Source organism: Dendrobates tinctorius, unplaced genomic scaffold (assembly GCF_039654945.1).
Source record: "Dendrobates tinctorius isolate UK_male_01 unplaced genomic scaffold, ASM3965494v1 ptg000383l, whole genome shotgun sequence".
Classification (NCBI taxonomy): Eukaryota; Metazoa; Chordata; class Amphibia; order Anura; family Dendrobatidae; genus Dendrobates; species Dendrobates tinctorius.
The window spans coordinates 2133476-2154512 of record NW_027362049.1 but is presented as its reverse complement, the minus strand read 5'-3'; the positions used below and the strand labels follow the sequence as shown (position 1 = coordinate 2154512).

The window sequence follows — 21037 nt, the reverse complement described above, 5'->3', positions numbered from 1 at the left end:
TGTAAATGTTATTTGTGATACTGACTAATTCTCATGTTTTTATTTGTTAGGAACATTAAAGGGGTTGTCCAGGTTTGTGCTGAGTCTGCTGTCATTCTATGTGACTGCAGACTTCTGAATTCTCACAGTGCGCACTGAACGCTGTCAGGATTCTCTCGTGCTGGTAATTTACATACATGCGGTCACATGCTGACTAGACGTGTGTGGCCTCACTCAATGAAAATGAACAGAGCGAGGCCGGGCACGTCTAGTCGGAATGTGGCCAGAAGTATATAAATCACATACTTGTGCTGACATGACTGTTCATCGGCAAGGGAGAATCCTAAAAGTGTGCAGTGCATTCGTTGTGAGAATTCAGAAGCTGCAATGTCAGGATTCAGCTCTGCAGGTTGCAGTAGTCATCACATGGACACTTCACTCATAAGCAGTTTTCATAGTTATGGTCCTGTGACAACGAGCTTCTCTTCCTGCTTTCAGTTTTTTACTGAACATTGAGAGCATTAGGAAGAGCAGCTCGCAGGTACATGGCTAAGTGTGCAAGTCGCATATGTACTTGGGCCGGGGGGGGTGCCGAACCGAATTCTTGCCCCGGGTGCCAGAAAGCCTAGATACGCCTCTGGCCCTGCCCAGTTCAAAGAGAGGCCACATACATTAACCCCCGAGGTTCCTGCTCAGATCCTTACTATAGAATCATGACACCTCCATCCTGGACCTCATTCTGGTATAATGACCACCATCTTGTGCCACTTTCTTGTATAAATACTGCCATCCTGGGTCCCTTCTTGGTATAATGACCCCCATCCTGGACCCTATTCTGGTATGATAGCACCTATACTGGGCTCCTTCCTTGTATAATGACCCCCCTTCTGGAATAATGACCCCCAACCTGGTATAATGACCACTCTCCTATATTGTTTGTACTATTTTCCAATACATAAAAAAAATACAATTCTTTTTTCCTTCTTCCACTCCCACGACATGCGGCATCCTCTACTGCAGCCGGCAACTGACTTAAGTATGACAGCAATGGCAGCGCATGATGTCACTGCCGTGCACCGCTCGTCACTGGCACTCTGACGTGAGATGCCGACGTCTGGTTGGCCGGTAGCATGTATTGCAGCTCTGGGAGCCTTAGGGCCTCTGCACTGCAATACACTTAAGCTGAATGTACGTCCTTTGATGCACATCCAGCTGAAGTACTTGCTGGCGTCATCAGCTCCCCCCCAGCACGGGCCTGGTTGTGGTCGCACCCACTGCAACCGTGATCTTTATGCGCCTGAGTAATGTAGGGGATATGTAGCAGCTCTATCACATAATAACAACTTAACAAAATAATGGGGTAAATGGTGTAAAAAAACGCATGATTGATTTTTTTTTCTCTAGTAAACCCATAAAAAAGGTAATAAAAATGTAATGCAGAGACCGTGTTCACATGTAGCGTAAGTACACTATTTTGTCTACTGCCTTATTTCTGCCCGTTTTCTGCAGGTGTCCGCCCCACATGACACAATAACAGTCTTCTCTGATTATTGCGTTTTTGCTGGATTTCTTTTATATGCTTTCCCCCTTAGTTGATGCAGATGTGAAGCAGCGTTTTTAATGCTTTTTTAATAGTACAGAAAAGCTTTGATTCTTCCCTTGAAATTAAACCTTTATTACATGCATTTTTTTCAGGCTCCACATAGAAGCCTATAGAGAAAAAATGTACCAAAGAATACAGCAGTGTCTTTAGACGTGCAGAGGGTGGGAGAATAAATCACATCAACTTCGCTTGGACATTTAGGCCATGTTCACATGTAGTGTTTATGCTGCGTTTTTTTCGGCTGCTTTTTTTTTGCACATTCTACTCTATTTAACTGTCCAAGCAAAGTGGATACGATTTCATGAAAACTGCGCCCCCTTTGAGTCTAAAGATGCTGCCGGACTGTGCTGTGTTGGTGCTTTTATTTCTGGAGGTTCTTCTAAGTGGAGCATAAAGCAATGTTACAAACTGCAGTTACTTTTTTAAGTGCAGAATCAAAGCTTTAGGCTGAGTTCACACGTGGCGTTGTTTTCGCGTTTCCGCGGCGGTTTTAACCGCGCGATTTTGCCGCGAAAACGCGAAAAATAAGCATCCCATGCATTCCTATGGGATTCCGCAATGCTGTGCTAATGCTGCGGTTTTTACCGTGGCGGAATCGCTTTGCGGTAAAAACCGCAGCATGCTCATTAATTTTGCGGAATCGCGGCGATCCCTCACCCAAAGGAATGCAATGTTCTGCTTACTTCCCGCATGTGGCTGTGCACACCATGCGGAAAGTAAGCAGAACATTTGCGGATGGTATCCACGGTCCGGAGGAGAGGAGACTGTCCTCCGGGCTCTGGGTACCATATCCCTGTAAAAAATAGAATTTAAAATAAAAAATATTGTTATTCTTACCTTCCGGTGACCCGCGCAGCCTTCCCGCCTCTCTCCACGCTCTCGTTCCCAGTAATCCTTTGCGAAAATGCCCGCGATGGCGTCCGTTCTCGCGGGATCGCGAAGTCTCGCGGTCATTCGCACGACGTCATCGCGAATTACCGCGAGACATCGCGATCCCGCGAGAACGGACGTCATTGCGGGCATTTTTGCAAAGGATTACTGGGAACGGATGCGTGGGACGTCGGAAGATAAGAATAACACCATTTTTTATTTTTTTTTACATTTTATCTTTTACTACTGATGCTGCACAGGCGGCCTCAGTAGTAAAAAGTTGGTCACACTTGTCAAACACTATGTTTGACGAGTGTGACCAACCTGTCAATCAGTTCTCCAAGCGATGCTCCAGATCGCTTGGAAAACGCTAGCATTTTGCAAGCTAAATACGCTTGCAAAATGCTAGTTTTTCCACGGGAAAATCGCGGGAATTTAAAATGCGATTTTCCCGCGGAATGGAATTCCGGAATTCTCGCGGTTATTTCCGCGAGAGTTCCGGTACGTGTGAACTTAGCCTAAATGTACTAGAAAAAACACATTAATAAAGTGGCTTCACATCTGCATCAAAAATGCATCAAATAATGGAGAAAAGACATAAAAACAATCAGCAACAATGCAATAACCAGAGAAGATTGTTATTTGCCTAGTATGGTGTGGATAACTGTAGCAAACATTAAAAGCCAGTATTTATCCTATGTGTGAACATGGCTTTACAAACACCAAGAAGCCAGATGTCGGGGAGTGAAGCTACATATAGATGACATCTACCCAGTGTAACCAATTGGTTAAAAAAAACCAAATCAATGTGAGCATAGACCAAATTGATAACAAAGTATCTACAGAATCCCTACAGTAGTCCTAGTTGACTCCTGCCTAGCAGTGGAGGTTGGCAACCTAAGAGCACGATTTTTTGGCGCCCGCACTCACCGAGGACTATCCTACTTCCCCAGATGTCCCTACTACTAGACAGGTGGGAATATTTTACATAACATTTTGGATCATATTTATCCAGCGCTCTACGCTGAGCACTTACATTGAGGTTTCCATTTAAATCTCCAAATGATGTGGTTCAAATGAAATGAAACCGATGGATCCAGTCACTATAACGAGGCAGCAGAATTACTCTGGACTCCGTCTGGCCTCTGTTCAGCGGTGTTGTTTTCAGAAGTGCACAAAACTGTGGCACTTTTATGCATGCCTAAAAAGACGGACTCTGCCGAATCACAGGCCTGACGGCGTCCACTGTGCCTCCTCCTGCCTCCTTATAGTGAATCTTCTGAAGAGGGTTCTGTCTGAATCACGAATTTCAGAGATTTACATGGAAACCCCAGTATAAGCGCTCAGTGTAGATAAATGTGAGACGACCCTTACTGCCATTTTTGGGAGGCAGAATGAACAAATCAATTGCAGGTCAAAAATTGGTTTTATTTATATTTTGGCGTTCCTTGTGTGGTATAAGTGGTTAGATGACTTTATTCTTCGGATGGTGCGATTACAGCAATACCAGAATTAGATTGTGTTTTTATGCTTGGCAGCTGTCACATGCAAAAAGATGCTTTTTTTTTGCAAAAACAAATTTTTGCATCACCATATTTGAGAGCGTTTTTTGATTGCTTTTTATTCAGATTTTTGGAAGGCAGAATGAACAAAAAACAAAACCAGAAATTTAGGAATTTTTTAATTTTTTTTTATAATGTTCTGCCAGTTGTAAAATTGATAGGACATCTTTATTCTTTGGGTCAGTACAATTACAGCGATTTCACATTTCTATCATTTTTTATGTTTATGCTTTTACACAATAAAAACTATTAGAGTTGAGCGACTTTTGGTTTTTTAGGGTCGAGTTTCGTTTCGTGAAACCCGACTTTTCCAAAAGTCGGGTCGAGCAAGATCGGCCGATTATAGGGAAAAGTCGGGGTCGTCCCGAAACACGAAACCCAATGTAAGTCAATGGGGAATAAAAGTCGGCAGTGAGAGGAGGACAGGAAACACACCTACAGTGCCCATTTGAATGCCAAAAGCATCAATTCTTCTTACTTAAGCTTGTCAACCTTAATTAACTTCATAATACAAGTTACGCACTGAAAAATGGGGGTTATTTGGCTAAAGTTGTGGGGGGGTAGGGCTGGCTCCAGGTTTTCATGTGCCCTGGGCGAAAGAGCGCCCCTTTAACACATACCACAACTCATCACGCTCCGATACGGCAGAGAAATAGCGGTATAGCACTTTTTACATCTCATGACGAGGCCCATCTATTTCTCCATACAGAATCATTGGTCCCATATAATGTTTGAAACAGTATATGATGAGCTCCACATAATGCTACAGTATACACTCACTGGCCACTTTATTAGGTACACCATGCTAGTAACGGGTTGGACCCCCTTTTGCCTTCAGAACTGCCTCAATTCTTCGTGGCAGAGATTCAACAAGGTGCTGGAAGCATTCCTCAGAGATTTTGGACCATATTGACATGATGGCATCACACAGTTGGCGCAGATTTGTCGGCTGCACATCCCTGATGCGAATCTCCCGTTCCACCACATCCCAAAGATGCTCTATTGGATTGAGATCTGGTGACTGAGGAGGCCATTTGAGTACAGTGAACTCATTGTCATGTTCAAGAAACCAATCTGAGATGATTCGAGCTTTATGACATGGCGCATTATCCTGCTGAAAGTAGCCATCAGATGTTGGGTACATTGTGGTCATAAAGGGATGGACATGGTCAGCAACAATACTCAGGTAGGCTGTGGCGTTGCAACGATGCTCAATTGGTACCAAGGGGCCCAAAGAGTGCCAAGAAAAAATTCCCAACACCATGACACCACCACCACCAGCCTGAACCGTTGATACAAGGCAGGATGGATCCATGCTTTCATGTTGTTTACGCCAAATTCTGACCCTACCATCCGAATGTCGCAGCAGAAATCGAGACTCATCAGACCAGGCAACGTTTTTCCAATCTTCTACTGTCCAATTTTGATGAGCTTGTGCAAATTGTAGCCTCAGTTTCCTGTTCTTAGCTGAGAGGAGTGGTACCCAGTGTGGTCTTCTGCTGCTGTAGCCCATCTCCCTCAAAGTTCGACGCACTGTGCGTTCAGAGATGCTCTTCTGCCTACCTACCTTGGTTGTAACGGGTGGCAATTTGAGTCACTGTTGCCTTTCTATCAGCTCGAACCAGTCTGCCCATTCTCCTCTGACCTCTGGCATCAACAAGGCATTTCCGGCCACAGAACTGCCGCTCACTGGATTTTTTTTCTTTTTCGGACCATTCTCTGTAAACCCTAGAGATGGTTGTGCGTGAAAATCCCAGTAGATCAGCAGTTTCTGAAATACTCAGACCAGCCCTTCTGGCACCAACAATCATGCCACGTTCAAAGGCACTCAAATCACCTTTCTTCCCCATACTGATGCTCGGTTTGAACTGCAGGAGATTGTCTTGACCATGTCTACATTCCTAAATGCACTGAGTTGCCGCCATGTGATTGGCTGATTAGAAATTAAGTCTTAACACACAGTTGGACAGGTGTACCTAATAAAGTGGCCAGTGAGTGTATGTTGGTCCCCATGGATGAAGCTCCACTGTCTTATGGGCCCAAATAATGCTCCAAACATAATGGGCCCCATTTCTAATGCTCTAGTGTATAATGGGCCCTGTAAATGCTGCTCCAGTGTCTGATGTCCACCTTTGGAAAGTTCCAGTGTATGGTGGGCCCCATCTATCATTCTCCAGAGTATAGTGCTCCCCAAAAATTCTGGACTCCTCGTCGTCCCCATCTTCCATCTCACTGCACAGTATTTCAACCTTGCAAGTTCTGTGATCCTGAGCAAGCAGGGGGGGCCCACTCGTTGGCGACGGCACTGGCACAGGGCCCCTGATAGTACGGTGGTGTGTCTGATGGCGGGTGGGCCAAACCTGCACTTTCATCTGCAGCTTCCTCTTTGTAACCGTGTAAGATGGAACTGTATATGGGAAGGGTAACCTGAGTTTCATCAGGGTCAGATTCAGGCCGTGTAGCGTGCGAGGGGAATGTAGTGGTCTGGGTCAATGTACCAGCAGATTCATCGAGCACTGGCTGGGCATCAGTGCACTTGTGTCGCCCCCAGGAGTACGGTCGCCACAGTGGCATTACCTTCCTCCTAGGGAGTGTGATGTCATGCTTGGGAGCAACGAAGGATCTCTCTAGCAGGTTAACTGATTGGGCGGCGTTATTCCCACGAGTCATGACCCTCCAAACAGCGTTCATGAAGGCAAAGTGTTTGTTTTACGTGGGCAGTATGGTTGCAAAGCTGAACCTTAAAGGAATGTCCAGAAGGGCACCACCAGGAGTGGAGCCTACGGTTAAATTCGACTCCACCTGGGAAACCTCAACCATGCCAGCTTCAGAAAAGATGCACACATTGCAAGCTTAATTCCGTTAACGAACGAGACTCCGTCATGCCCCGCGGTCCGAGTCCGGCTTACTAGAGGGACACGTGAGGCTCTGGCACATGAGATTGGCCAATAACTGGTGTGTCATGCCCTTACATGTCCGTGGCTGCATGTGCGCTACACTGAAAAGGCCAGCGTTTGTCGCTTACAGGTGCAGATAACCCGCTGAACAACGTTAGTGATGGGGATCACTGATTACAATTATTACCCGCGAACGATGATTTCCCAGTAAGTGCAGGTCAACCGCAGTTCCGGAATTAGGCCTAACCGTCATTCCTGAAAAAATGAAAAACTTACGTGTGCAAACCACAGGTGCTGTAGCTTGCTTAACAGCTCGCCAGCCGTTCTCACGCCCAGTATGGATTACACGTGATTGCACAAAGGTGAGAAAGGGTACCGTATCCCCGGATAACATGTATGGATAGCGTACACATTCAAAATATATGTCAATACATCAGGAGGCAGGCTCAGACTGTGTTAGGCCCAGTATGGCTTGCACGTGATTGCACAAAGGTGAGAAAGGGTACTGTATCCCCGGATAACATGTATGGATAGCGTACACATTCAAAATATATGTCTATACATCAGGAGGCAGGCTCAGACGGTGTCAGGCACAGTATGGATTTGACGGCCCAGACTACACAGCGGAGGAGCAGGGAGAGGTAAAGATTGCAAATGCTGGGGCCCTGCCCAAGCAAGGGGGGCCCACTCGTGGGCGTCGGTACTGGCACTGGGCCCCTCATAGTACGGCGGTGTGTCTGACGGCGGGTGTGCACCACCACCGTCAGAGACACTTGATTGCACTATGAGGGACTCTGTGCCAGTGCCCGCGCCCAAGAGTCGGCCTACCCACCTGTCCAGGGCAACGGCACTCGCACGGTGTCGTGCGGTAGGTGGTGACCCCGGCCATGGGGGGGGAGGCAGCACAGTTAGGGAGTTTTAGAAAGTGGCATATGTTGATGTTGGACATTCAGCTGATGCAAAAGGCGAAATAGGTCAAGTCCCAGGAAGAGGTGGACCAAAGCAAGCCATTTTTCTGTCACCCTATGTGTCATCAGGGGAAGGTGGGACAAAATCCTTGGAAACCCATGCGTGGTTCATTTTAATGAAGGTTAGATCATCCACATTTTGGGTTGACCGACGGGTCCTTTTTTCTGTCAGGATTGATCCAGCTGCACTGAAGACTCTTTCCGATAGCACACTTGCAGCTGGGCAAGCGAGCTCCTGTAAGGCATATTGTGCCAATTCAGGCCAGGTGTCCAGTTTAGCGGCCCAATAGTCAAAGGGGAATGACCTGTGTGGGAGAACATCGATATGGGAGGAAAAGTAGTTTGTAACCATAGTTGACAACTGCTGTCTCCTGTCACTTTCCATCGATGCAGTATTACCAGTTGTGTGAGCGGTACTTGAAAAATCAGTCCACAACATTGTCATGAAACCCCTGTCTCCAACGCCACTTCTGCTGTGTGCACCATGAACACCTCTGCCAAGCTGCCCCCGGCCCGTACGGCTCGTGTGAGAACCATCACCGCTGCTGTGTGCTGGGAATGCCTCAAGCAACCGATTTACCAGAGTTGCTTGTTTATTAGCCAATATTAGGTCAAGGTTCTCCTGTGGCATGATGTTTTGTAATTTGCCTTTATAGCGTGGATCCAGGATGCTGGCCAACCAGTAGTCGTCATCGTTCATCATTTCGGCAATGCGGGGGTCCCTTTTTAGGATCTGCAAGGCATAATCTGACATGTGGGCCAATGTTCCCGGTGTCAATGATGCACTGCGAGTGCTGGTTGGAGGAGCACTTTCTGGCAAATCCACATCCCTCCAGTCACGCACAAACCCTGTACCAGACCTTGCCACGCCAACATTTTCACTTGCCCCATGAGATGCATCCTCCTCCCCTAAGTAATCATCCCCATCATCATCCTCCTCCTCCTCTTCTTCCTCCACCTCGTCCAGGAGAGGTCCCTGAGCAGACAATGGCTGAATGTCATCAAGGATTCCCTCCTCTTCCTCCTCATCAACATTGGCTGCAGACGCCTGCTCCTTAAGGTGCGTCAAAGTTTGCATGAGCAGACGCATAAGTGGGATGCTCATGCTTAGGATGGCGTCGTCTGCGCTTACCAGCCGTGTGCATTCCTCAAAACACTGAAGGACTTTACAGAGGTCTTTCAGCTTCGACCACTGCACACCTGTCAACTCCATGTCTGCTCTCAAAGTGCCTGGCCGTGTATCCTCCCACAAATGCATTATGGCCTGCCTCTGCTCGCAAAGCCGCTCCACCATGTGCAGGGTGGAGTTCCACCTTGTTGCAATGTCGATAATGAGGCGGTGGTTGGGAAGGTGGAGCAATCGCTGCAGCTTCTGCATACGAACGGAGTGTACAGGCGACCGGCGGATGTGCGCGCACAGTCTTCGCACCTTCTGGAGCAGGGCTGTTAACTCCGGATAATTTTTGAGGAAGCACTGCACCACCAGGTTCAAGGTGTGAGCCAAGCAAGGTATGTGGCTGAGTTTTGAAAGGGCTATGGCTGCCACAAAATTACGGCCGTTATCACTAACTACCTTGCCTACCTCAAGATGTACACTGCCCAGCCATGACTCAGTTTGTCGCTTCAAGTACTCGGCCAGCACCTCTGCGGTGTGTCTGTCGCCCAAACACATCATCTGCAACACAGCCTGCTGACGCTTTCCACTAGCTGCTCGATAGGGGGACACCTCGTGTGCAACAGTGGCAGCTGCAGATGGAGTGCTCGTACGACTGCGCTCTGTGGATGAGCTTTCGCTTCTGGAGGAGGAGGAGGAGGAGGAGGGTCGAACGCCTACAGCCAACTGTTTCCTATACCGTGGGCTAGGCAGCACTGTCCCACCACCGCTGTCCCCTGTGGACCCTGCATCCACCACATTAACCCAGTGCGCAGTGATGGACACGTAACGGCCCTGGCCATGCCGACTGGACCATGCATCAGTTGTGAGGTGCATCTTTCCACTCACTGACTGCTTGAGTGCATGGACAATGCGGTCTTTTACATGATGGTGGAGGGCTGGGATGGCTTTGCGAGAGAAGAAGTGGCGACTGGGTAGGTCATAGCGTGGTACTGCATAGGCCATGAGTTCGCGGAAAGCTGCGCTTTCCACCAACCGATAGGGCATCATCTCAAACGAGATTAGTTTGGCAATGTGGGCGTTCAAACCCAGTGTACGCGAATGAGAGACTGAGTACTTTCTTGACCTACTCATAGTGTCTGGGAGGGTGAGCTGGACTTGAGAGCTGCATATGGTGGAAGTAGCGGTGGACAGGGCGGACTGAGAGAGGGTTGATGATGGTGATGGAGTTGGTGTTCTTTCTGATGGCCTAGATTCAGTATTTCGTTGATATAACAGTGGGATTCCCTGACTGCTGTGGCCTTGCAACGACACCTCAACATTTGCTGCTGTGCTAACCGGTGGGCTTACAGTGGGGGAAACAATGTAGCGTTGCTGACTACCTTCTTTGTGATCAGTTGCACATGTGGCACTTGAGGTTTGGTGTTGTGTCCACGCTTGCAAGTGCATGGTGGTTAAATGTCTAAGCATGCAACTGGTATTCAAATTTTTCAGATTTTTCCCTCGGCTAAAGGTCTTTGCGCACTTCTTACAGATAACCTTGGCCTGATCATGAGGATTTTGTTCAAAAAAGTGCCACACTGCACTCTTCCTACTTTGGCAGACATTTTGCGGCCTAGCACGCTGTGATCTTTTGACCCTCTGGACAAGCTGTCCAGCAACTCTTTTGATTTTTGGAACCTGTCTTTGGAGTGCTCCGGGCCTGCCAGATAACAGCTGTTGCGATGTCGATGTCTGCTGTGGATGCTCCTCATCTGAGCTATTGGAAGCAGCACCCTCTTCCCCCAATGGATGCCAATCTGGGTCAACAACTGGGTCATCCATCACCTCCTCTTCAATGTCATGTGCACCTTCCTCTGTGTCACCGTGTATGGTGGTATAGTGTGCGGAAGGGGCACCTGAGTCTCATCAGGGTCAGAATCTGGCTCTGTACACTGCGAGGACAATGTAGTGCTCTGAGTGAATGTACCAGCAGAATCATCTATCAGCGGCTGTGCATAAGTGCACTCCATGTCAGATTCATCTTGGCCTGGGTAATTCACCATTTCACTTGATAATCCAGGCATGGTATGTGAAAACAGCTCCATGGAGTAATCAGTAGTATGGCCTGCGTCATCCTTCAATCTTGGTTGGGGTGAAGGACACAAGGAAAGGTGTGGTTCATGAACATGAGCCTCCAATGACGACTCAGTGCTTTTACTTTTTGCAACTTCAGAAGAGGAGGCGATAGAGCTGGAGGCTGAGTCAGCAATGTAAGACAAAACTTTTTCCTGATGCTTTGGCTTTAAAAGCGGTTTGCCAACTCCTAGAAAACTAAGCCTTCGAAGCCTTATGGAGCCAGACGATGACGCAGGCTCAACACCTCCTGCATTCGGTCCTATTTTGCTCTTGCCACTACCATCAGATCCACCACCAACACCATCATTACCAGCTGTCAACCCCCGCCCAATTCCACGGCCTCTTCCACCAGCCTTCCTCATTTTTTGTAGAAATGTAGACAAAATCCAACAAACTATATAGTAATGTAAAACAAGGTACAAGGTGTCTATAGGACAGGGGAGATTTTGAATTTCTGCACACACTTGTGGACACAGGACACTTATGGATTGTGTGAGGCCTACTGAATATCACAGCGCTATGTCACAGGCTCGATGGCACAGGTGTGAAAAAAGTGACTACAGGATAAGGGAGATTTTGAATTTCTGCACACAGTAGTGGACACTGGACACTTTTGGATTGTGTGAGGCCCACTGAATATCAGAGCGCTATGTCACAGGCTCGATGGCACAGGTGTGAAAAAAGTGACTACAGGATAAGGGAGATTTTGAATTTCTGCACACACTAGTAGACACTGGACACTTTTGGATTGTGTGAGGCCCACTGAATATCAGAGCGCTATGTCACAGGCTCGATGGCACAGGTGTGAAAAAAGTGACTACAGGATAAGTTAGATTTTGAATTTCTGCACACACTAGTGGACACTGGACACTTTTGGATTGTGTGAGGCCCACTGAATATCAGAGCGCTATGTCACAGGCTCGATGGCACAGGTGTGAAAAAAGTGACTACAGGATAAGGGAGATTTTGAATTTCTGCACACACTAGTGGACACTGGACACTTTTGGATTCTGTGAGGCCCACTGAATATCAGAGCGCTATGTCACAGGCTCGATGGCACAGGTGTGAAAAAAGTGACTACAGGATAAGGGAGATTTTGAATTTCTGCACACACTAGTGGACACTGGACACTTTTGGATTGTGTGAGGCCCACTGAATATCAGAGCGCTATGTCACAGGCAGAAATTGGCTAGTGTATCACAAACTACAAGGTGTATGTAGAATTGGGCAGAATAGGAATCTCCCTAGAGTGTAGGTCTGTAAGAACGGAACAAGTCCTCCACTTATCCTTCCACAGTGACACACAGATAGCTTCACTGTGGCCGTGATAACAGCCGTTACACGGTACTGAGAGGAGCGTGCACGTACACGGCTGTCTGGTGTACGTAAAATTGTCAAGCTCCGTGTTTTTTAAGTATACGGACTGACACACGCTGTCTCTCTATAGTTTTGAATGTGATCAAACAGCAAATATATTTAACTGTTTGAAAGGTAGACAAAACTAGTAGGTGCAGGTCTGTAAGAACGGAACATGTCCTCGACTTATTCTCACAGAGTGACACACAGATAGCTTCACTGTGGCTGTGATAACAGCCGTTACACGGTACTGTGTGAGGAGCGTACACCGCTGTATGGTGTGAAAAAATGCACGCTCAGTACCTCAGCAGGACAAAAAAAAAAATTGGGGTTGCTTTTAAAAAAGCAGTTTGCAGAGCAGTGGGTAAACAGCAATGCAGCTGTCAGGAAGCCTTAGAAGGCAGCCTAACAACCAACACCGCTGATCCACCACAATATAGCCTCCCCTTGCACTGCACACACAGTGACTGGTGTGTTGTACAGGCAAAATCGCTAGCAGCAGAAGCAGTTTTTTTTCCTTCTTCCCTGCCTAATGCTCTCCCTACAGAATCGGCAGCAGCAACCTCTCCCTATGCTAAGATGCAGAAGTAAGATGGCGGTCGGCGTGCACGCCCTTTTATAACCCCTGTGACGCCCACCAAAGCAAGCCAATCACTTGCATGCCCTTCTGAAAGATGGTGGTGACCCCTGCCTATGTCATCACATTGCCCACAGTGTCCTTGGATCCTGATTGGCTGAAAAAGAGCGCAAAACAAACTTTTGAAACGCGACTTTGGCGCGTAAGTCGCCGACCTCGTGGCCGACCTCATCCTAGGGTCGGGTTTCGTTTCATGAAACCCGACTTTGCCAAAAGTCGGCGACTTTTGAAATTTTTCGACCCGTTTCGCTCAACTCTAAAAACTATCTTTACAGAAAAAAAAGTTATTTTTGCATCGCTGTATTCTGAGAGCTATTGCTTTTTTATTCTTATACTGATGGCGCTGTATGGAGGTTTGTTCTTTTGTGGGACAAGATGAAGTTTTCAGAGATACAATTTTTATATACATTTGTCTAATTGATTGTGTTTTATTCTACTTTTTGCTCGACGGTATGATTAAAAAGCATAGCTTTTTCCTTCATTTTTTATTTATTTATTTGTTTACGGTATTCACTGAAGGGGTTATCTAGTGTGATTGTTTTTTAGGTTGGGTTGCCCCGGGCAGTTGTGATGCCAAATGTTTGTACTTTAACAAAAAAAAAAAAAAATACTTTAACGGTTTAACATATATATATATTTTATTATGATTTTGTGATTTATTTTTTTTTATATCTTTGCAATTTTTTTAAACTTTTTTTTGTACTTTTTTACTTCCTCTATGGAACTTAAACTTTTCTCACTCTGGTTACTGGTATAATGCATTATAGTGGACTAGCAGAAGCCTCTTAGACCATGCTCTAAGGCTAGTTTCACACTAGCGTTTCACTAACCTGCGTCGGTCTTCCCCCAGCCTCACCGCCTATGGGCGCATGACGCTGCATGCGACCTGCGTACCCTATCTTTAGCATTGGGTACGCAGGCCGTGCGCAGGTATGCGTTTGCCGGTGCATGCGTCCTTTTGACGGTGCGCCGACCTGCACCAAACGCACCTTGTTGTATTTTGGTGTGCTCGGCACACCATCAAAAGGACGCATGCACCGGCAAACGCATACCTGCGCACGGCCTGCGTACCCAATGCTAAAGATAGGGTATGTAGGTTGCATGCAACGTCATGCACCCATAGGCGCAGCGGCCAGGAGGAGGCGCGGCCGGGAGGAGGAGCTTAGTGGTGCCCGTGCGCAGACCGACGCAGGTCAGTGAAATGCTAGTGTGAAACTAGCCTAAGCATGGTTTAACAAGCTTTTAGTAGCTGGGTGACCCTGGGCTCATCATGAAGACCTAAAATTGCCATTTCAACGATTGGGGCCCTTGCGATGGGCACCGATCATAAAAGAGAGAGCCTCCTCCTCACAGCCTCCGAAATGTTGCAATCAGTATCAGTGCCTAATTGACAGCTGCAACACAAGCAGAGATTGCCTGTCCAACAGCAGCGAGACATGCAGCCGCGGGACTCGGACATATTATTCCAGAACGCCAAAGACACTCGGTTAGCACATGAGCATGTTCAGATAATACCTTATCAGAGCTCATCCATAATGACAAACTAATCCTCATAAGAACACTGCTAAAGGCATGTGGAATGCACTGCAAAAGCTGCATGGAAGATCCGCTCTAAACAGCAAGTTATTTCTGCTATGGAAACAGTACAGAAGAAGACTCAGCAAAGAAAAAAATATGCAGGACAATATAAATGCAATGCTGTAGGTAATCACACAACTGCAATCAGTGGGTGAGGATATAAAAGATAGCCATGTTACAAACATATTGTTACGCAGTTTACCCTGACACTTAGAGTGCTCTGATTGATACACTGGAGACCAAGACTGAGATTTGTAAAGATTAGGGTAGTAGATGAATACCAGAGAAGGAAAAAAACATTGTGCAGGACTCCACATACTGTATATTGACAGCAAAATAGCTCTTAAAGGGAATATGTCATCAGAAAATGACCTACTGTTTAAATAAGATTTTTATGTTATTCCCTGTTCTTGCAAGAATCTACATGTACATTAGCAGCAATATACTGACGCAGGCCCTCTCTAATGTGTCTATTGAGCAGGTGCATTGTGAAGGAAGGGGAGCAGGGGATGCTGTGTGAATGGTGGATCCCATGTTATCTACTGCAGATAGAGATGTTACTTGGAATACTGCCTGGCATGATAACAAGGGTGCTGAAATGTATTCTGTAAAAAATAGAAAGTATGATTCTAAAATAGCTCCAGCAGCCAGTATTAAAATTGTAAGATTAGCAATTTAAAAAAAAATACAGATTCTGCTATCAAAAAAGCCAATTAATTAAAAAGTACATTCAGCACAAAAATTTGATCTAAACAATAGATCAGATTCTGATTATACATTCCCTGTAAAATGACAAATACAAGGTCTAACAAAAAAAGGTAATTAGAGTATGTGTCAAAGGCCACAAACATGGACACTTAAAGACCTTACAATATGGAAAGCAGAACAGCAGAAACAATTTCCAAAAGTGGCTAAACAAAAGGTGAAAACTACAATCTGGGATGCACGTGCAGATATTTGGCTTGGCGTCTTTATAGAGACAAATAATCAGACAAAGGCGGTGCTTTCAACAAGTTACATGACAAGTGATAGCTTTTTCACAGAACTTAGGAAACAATATCTTGTTGATGTAAACTGGACATATGCAGAAGGTCCTGATCATAGTATCCTCGTGGCATCCAGAAAAAAGTCATTAATCAAGGAGAGAGAGAGAAAGAGAGCGAGGTCCAACGAGCTACTAGATGGGTATCTCTAATAAAGTGGCCATTTACTGTATATCCCGTTAGAACACCATAGAGGTACTGATTGGGATTTTTCTTTATTGACTACAATGGAAAGCTCCTACATAGAGCAGACCATATACTGTATTAAATAAAAAATAAACTATACTATCCTGTATTATACAGCCAGACATTCATATTAAAGGGAATATGTCATAAGATTTTTGCTATGTAATCTGAAGACAACAGGAAATAGAAGCTTAAACACAGATTTCAGCGTTGTGTCACCTTTTTTTGGCTGTGTGCTGTTGTTTACTTACAATGAAGATTTTATCACAAGGAGATTATCACTGCATGCAATAGGTCTCACAACAACTGCTAGACTGACCACTCGCCCTCCTGTGATAAGCAACTCACTGTTAATAGACAATGTACATGCCGAGTCTGGTGTGGGTGGGTTTAGCTTTATGAACTCTGCTTCATGCTACATCTAAAAACTCTGATTGTCATAAACACTGCCCCCAGTAAACTAAATGATACATCGCTGGATTCAGGGTCTCTTTTCCTATATTATGCTGCTCTCAGAGGAGTAGCAAAAACCTGGTGATAGATTCCCTTTAATAGGTCCTAGAAAAACAATATATTCAATCAATGTGTCACAGCTGTAATACAAGCATGAAATGGTTTTCAAAAACACGGGTGAAATGAGCAGGCAAAGATGTGTTTACGGCACTGAACACCTACTTTAGTTTAAGTGCATTGTGGGCATATGTATTGTTAGGATAAGGGCAGTCTAACTTTGTGCACTAGCTTGATGATATGCTACCGGGATGTATACACTAAATGGAAGCCTGTGATAGCTGCCATACATTGCTATCTGTATCTCCATAGCGTACTGTTGTAAAGAATTTTATGAACTAACATATGCATTTATTAACTGTACATCGCTAAAGGGAATCTTTCAGTAGGATCAACCCTCCTAAGCCATCTAAATGGACATGTAAGTCATAGGAAGCTGAATAAAATGATACCTTAATATCTGCTATCCAATGTCTTATTGCAGAGAAATCCATGGTTTTCTAATATGTTATTGAGCTGTTCAGGACTATGGGCCAGAAACTGATCTCCATGATGAGAATCTGCCTCCAGAGCTTATTAAAAATCAAAGGGGTTACCAGTTTGATATGTAATGGCCGCTCCCTGCTCTCCTGATCTCACTGCGGAGCTGTGTGTGGCTATAAGGCCGGGATCACACATGCGAGAAACTCGGATGAATCACGCATCTTAATACCCGGCACTGCCGCCGGCACTTGGGAGTGGGGCGTGCGGCTGCATGTATTTCTATACAGCCGCACGCTCCGCTCCTGAGTGCCGGCGGCAGTGCGTATTAAGATGCGAGGCTCGTTCGAGTTTCTTGCATGTGTGATTCCGGCCTAATTGACACATCTTCAGGTTCCTCTCAGCTTCAGCTTCCATCTCACAGGCAGACAGGGTTATAACAGTGTTGTACTACAGCAGAGCTGTGAGAGCTGCAGCAAATGTGTTTGTAAGGCTGCGTTCACACGTTGCGTTTTTTTCGCTGCAGTTTTTAACGTGCGATATTGCCGCAAAAACGCAAAAAACAGCATCCCATGCAATCCTATGGGACTCTACAATGCTGTGCTAATGCTGCGGATTTTCCCGCGGTGGAATTGCATCACGGAAAAATACGCAGCATGCTCATTATTTTGCGGAATCGCGGCAATTCCGCCCACATAGGAATGCATTGTTCTGCTTACTTTCTGCATGTGGCTGTGCCCACCATGCGAAAAGTAAGCAGAACATTTGCAGATGGTACCCACGAGCTGGAGGAGAGGAGATTCTCCTCCAGGTTGTGGGTACCATATCCCTGTGGCTGTGTGACCACGTAAGCGTTTTTGAAGCGTTTGTTCCCGTCAAAACACTTCAAAAATGCATAGAAGAAGCATCCCATTCATTTTAAATGAATTCTGCACTTTTTGTGCACATTGATGCGTTTTTTTCCGCGAAAAAACGCTTAGCGGTAAAAAACGCAGCATGCTCATTAATTTTGCAGAAAAGTCAGCGTTTTTAGCTATTTTCTATGAGTCCGAAGACGCGTGGAAAAAAATGCATAAAAAACTTGCGGTTTTTCCGCAAAAAACGCATGGAAATAAAACGCGCGTTTTCTGGGAAGGAGTCCGGTTTTGAGCAGAAATTTTCTGCATACGTGGACACATAGCCTGTAAAAAATAGAATTAAAATAAAAAATCGGGTTATATTCACCTTCCGACGTCTCACGCAGCCTTACCGATGCTCCTGCCAACTCCCGTTCCCAGTAATGCCTTGCGAGACCTGTGATGATGTAGCGGTCTCACGAGACCGCTACAGTATCGCGAGACCGCGACGTCATCAAAGGTCTCGCAAGGAATTACTGGGAACGCAAGCATCGCGAGGATCGGGAAGGCTGCGCGGGACGTCGGGAGGTGAGAAAAACACAATTTTTTTTATTTTTTTAAATTATTTTTAACATTAGATCTTTTTACTACTGATGCTGCATAGGCAGCCTCAATAGTAAAAAGTTGGTTACACTTGTCACACACTATGTTTGACGAGTGTGATCACCTTTCTCCAAGCGATGCTACAGATCGCTTGGAAAACGCTAGCATTCTGCAAGCTAATTACACTTGCAAATCGCTAGTTTTTCCGCGGGAAAAATCTCAGGAATTTAAAATGCGGTTTTCCCACGGAATGGAATTCCTGCTGTAACTTCCGTGGGAGTTCCGCAATGTGTACACTTAGCCTAAGGAAACAAAGTTCACTTCTACTGTTCTGTGTTACTGGTAAAGCCCAGTGGTGGGATTCAAATTTTTAACAACAGGTTCTGTGTTTGTTTGTAGGAAAACCATACCCATTTTAAGGCACACCCATTTAAAGACACACCCATTATTAAGCCACACCCATTTACACGCACCTTTTCCTCAAACATATACAAGTAGGGGCGCCGTCAAGGAGCTGTTCCCTATAGGCAGCACAGGTCCACAATAGGCAGCATTGTTCCCTATAGGCAGCACAGGTCCCCAATAGACAGCACAGGTCCCCAATAGGCAGCATTATCCCCTATAGGCAGCACGGATCCCCAATAGGCAGCACTGTTCCCTATAGGCAGCACAGGTCCCCAATAGACAGCACAGGTCCACAATAGGCAGCATTGTTCCCCAGTAAGCAGGTACAGGTCCCCAATAGGCAGCATTGTCCCCTATAGGCAGCACAGATCCCCAATAGGCAGCACAGGTCCCCAAAAGGCAGCATTGTTCCCTAATAGGCAGCACAGGTCCCCAATAGGCAGCATTGGTCCCCAATAGGCAGCACAGGTCCCCAATACACAGCACAGGACCCCAATAGACAGCATTGTTCCCAAATAGGCAATAGACAGCACAGGTCCCCAATACACAGCACAGGTCCCCAATAGGCAGGCACAGGTCCCTAATAGGCAGCATTGCTCCCTATAGGCAGCACACATCCCCAATAGGCAGCACAGGTCCCTAAAAGGCTGGCACAGGTCCCCAATAGGCATCACAGTGCTGCACAGGTCCCCAATAGGCAGGCACAGGTCCTCTGTCCCTTCTGTCCACCCCAGATTCCTCTGTCCCCTCTAGTCCTCTCTGGACTCCTTTCTCTCCCTCAGACTCCTCAGTCCCCTCTGGACTCATCTGACCCCTCTAGTCCTCTGTCCCTTCTGTCCCCTCCGGACTTCTCTCTCTCCCCCCAGACTCCACTGTCCCCTCCGGACTCCTATCTCCCTCCAGACCTCTCTGTCCCCTCCGGACTCCTCTCTGTCCCCTCCAGACCTCTCTGTCGCCTCCGGACTCCTCTCTGTCCCCTCCAGACCTCTCTGTCCCCGAGACTCCACTGTCCCCCCCAGACTCAGCGTGTTCCGTGTACCTGAGCGCCTGACCGCGTCCTCACAGCTCTCTGGGCTCTTGCTGCAGGACGGGGGCGCGTCTCCTTGGTGATATACGGTAGTGGTAGTTCCGTGTTCTTGTTTCCTGGGGCTGGGCTGGAGGTGAGCTCTGCGCTCCCTGTGGATGTGATGCGGCGATCCCCGCACTGTGCTGGCTGCAGCTCCGGCCCCTGTATAGTCCTCAGAACCGGATCGCGGCTCTGAATCTCCCCGATTCGGGGAACCGGCTGCTTTTTTAACAACCGGTTCTACCGAAGCGGGGAGAACATGCTGAATCCCACCCCTGGCAACGCCCCCTTTTATTAAAAATTATCTCTGAAGGCTGATTTTCATGCAGATCAGTGTCCTGACCATAGTTCTGAACAGCTCATTTACATACAGTATAAGAAAAACATGTATATCTCCGAAATAAGACATTGGATTGCAGATATCAAGGTATCATTTTATTCACCTTCTTATGCCCTACATGCCCATATATAAACGGTTTAGGAGGATTAATCCTACTGACAGATTCCCTTTAATGAAATAGCATTCTATGGTAGTGAGCCAGTTTCATAAAGGGCCAGCATCAGCCATAACTTTTATACAAAAAAAATCTATCCATATATCATGACTTTTTATTAACCATTATCTCTTTTCATGGTGTAGTGGTGAAAGAAGTGGTGTCTGTTCTACCTGTGATAGCTGATCAGCAACTGCTCCTTGCAGAAAAGAGTGGAAAGATTCCACACTGTGTTAACTGTGCCGTGGTTGGAAATGGAGGGATTCTCAATGGATCTCGAATGGGAAAAGAGATTGATTTACATGACTATGTTTTTCGGTAAGTTCCAGGAAATAAATGAAGCATGAAAATAAATGAAGCTTTTTTTCCATCACTCAGCAGCTCAGCTGTATAATAAGATTTTCTTGTGTGTAAAGTGTGTATATTTATTGGATATACAGTTGTGTGAAAAAGTGTTTGCCCCCTTCCTGATTCCCTGTTCTTTTGCATGTTTATCACACTTAAATGTTCAGATCACCAAACAAATTTAAATATTAGACAGATAACAAAAGTAAACGTCAAGTAAAGTTTATAAATGAATGTCTTTATTATTTAAGGCAAATAAATCAAAACCTACAGGGCCCTGTGTGAAAAAGTGCTTGCCCCACCCTTAGCAGCAATTGGTTGGGCCACCCTTAGCAGCAGCAACTGCAATCAAGCATTTGTGATAACTGGCAATGAGTCTTTTATAAA

General features: G+C 46.2%; 1 protein-coding gene across 1 annotated transcript in view; it reads left to right on the top strand.

The window, feature by feature from the left end:
• Positions 1–21037, top strand: part of ST6GALNAC1 (ST6 N-acetylgalactosaminide alpha-2,6-sialyltransferase 1) — a 145830-nt gene that overhangs the window by 19640 nt on the left and 105153 nt on the right. The window contains exon 4 of the mRNA XM_073563203.1: positions 20452–20623. Coding sequence (XP_073419304.1) covers positions 20452–20623 — 172 coding nt within the window. The remainder of the gene's footprint in view (positions 1–20451; positions 20624–21037) is intronic.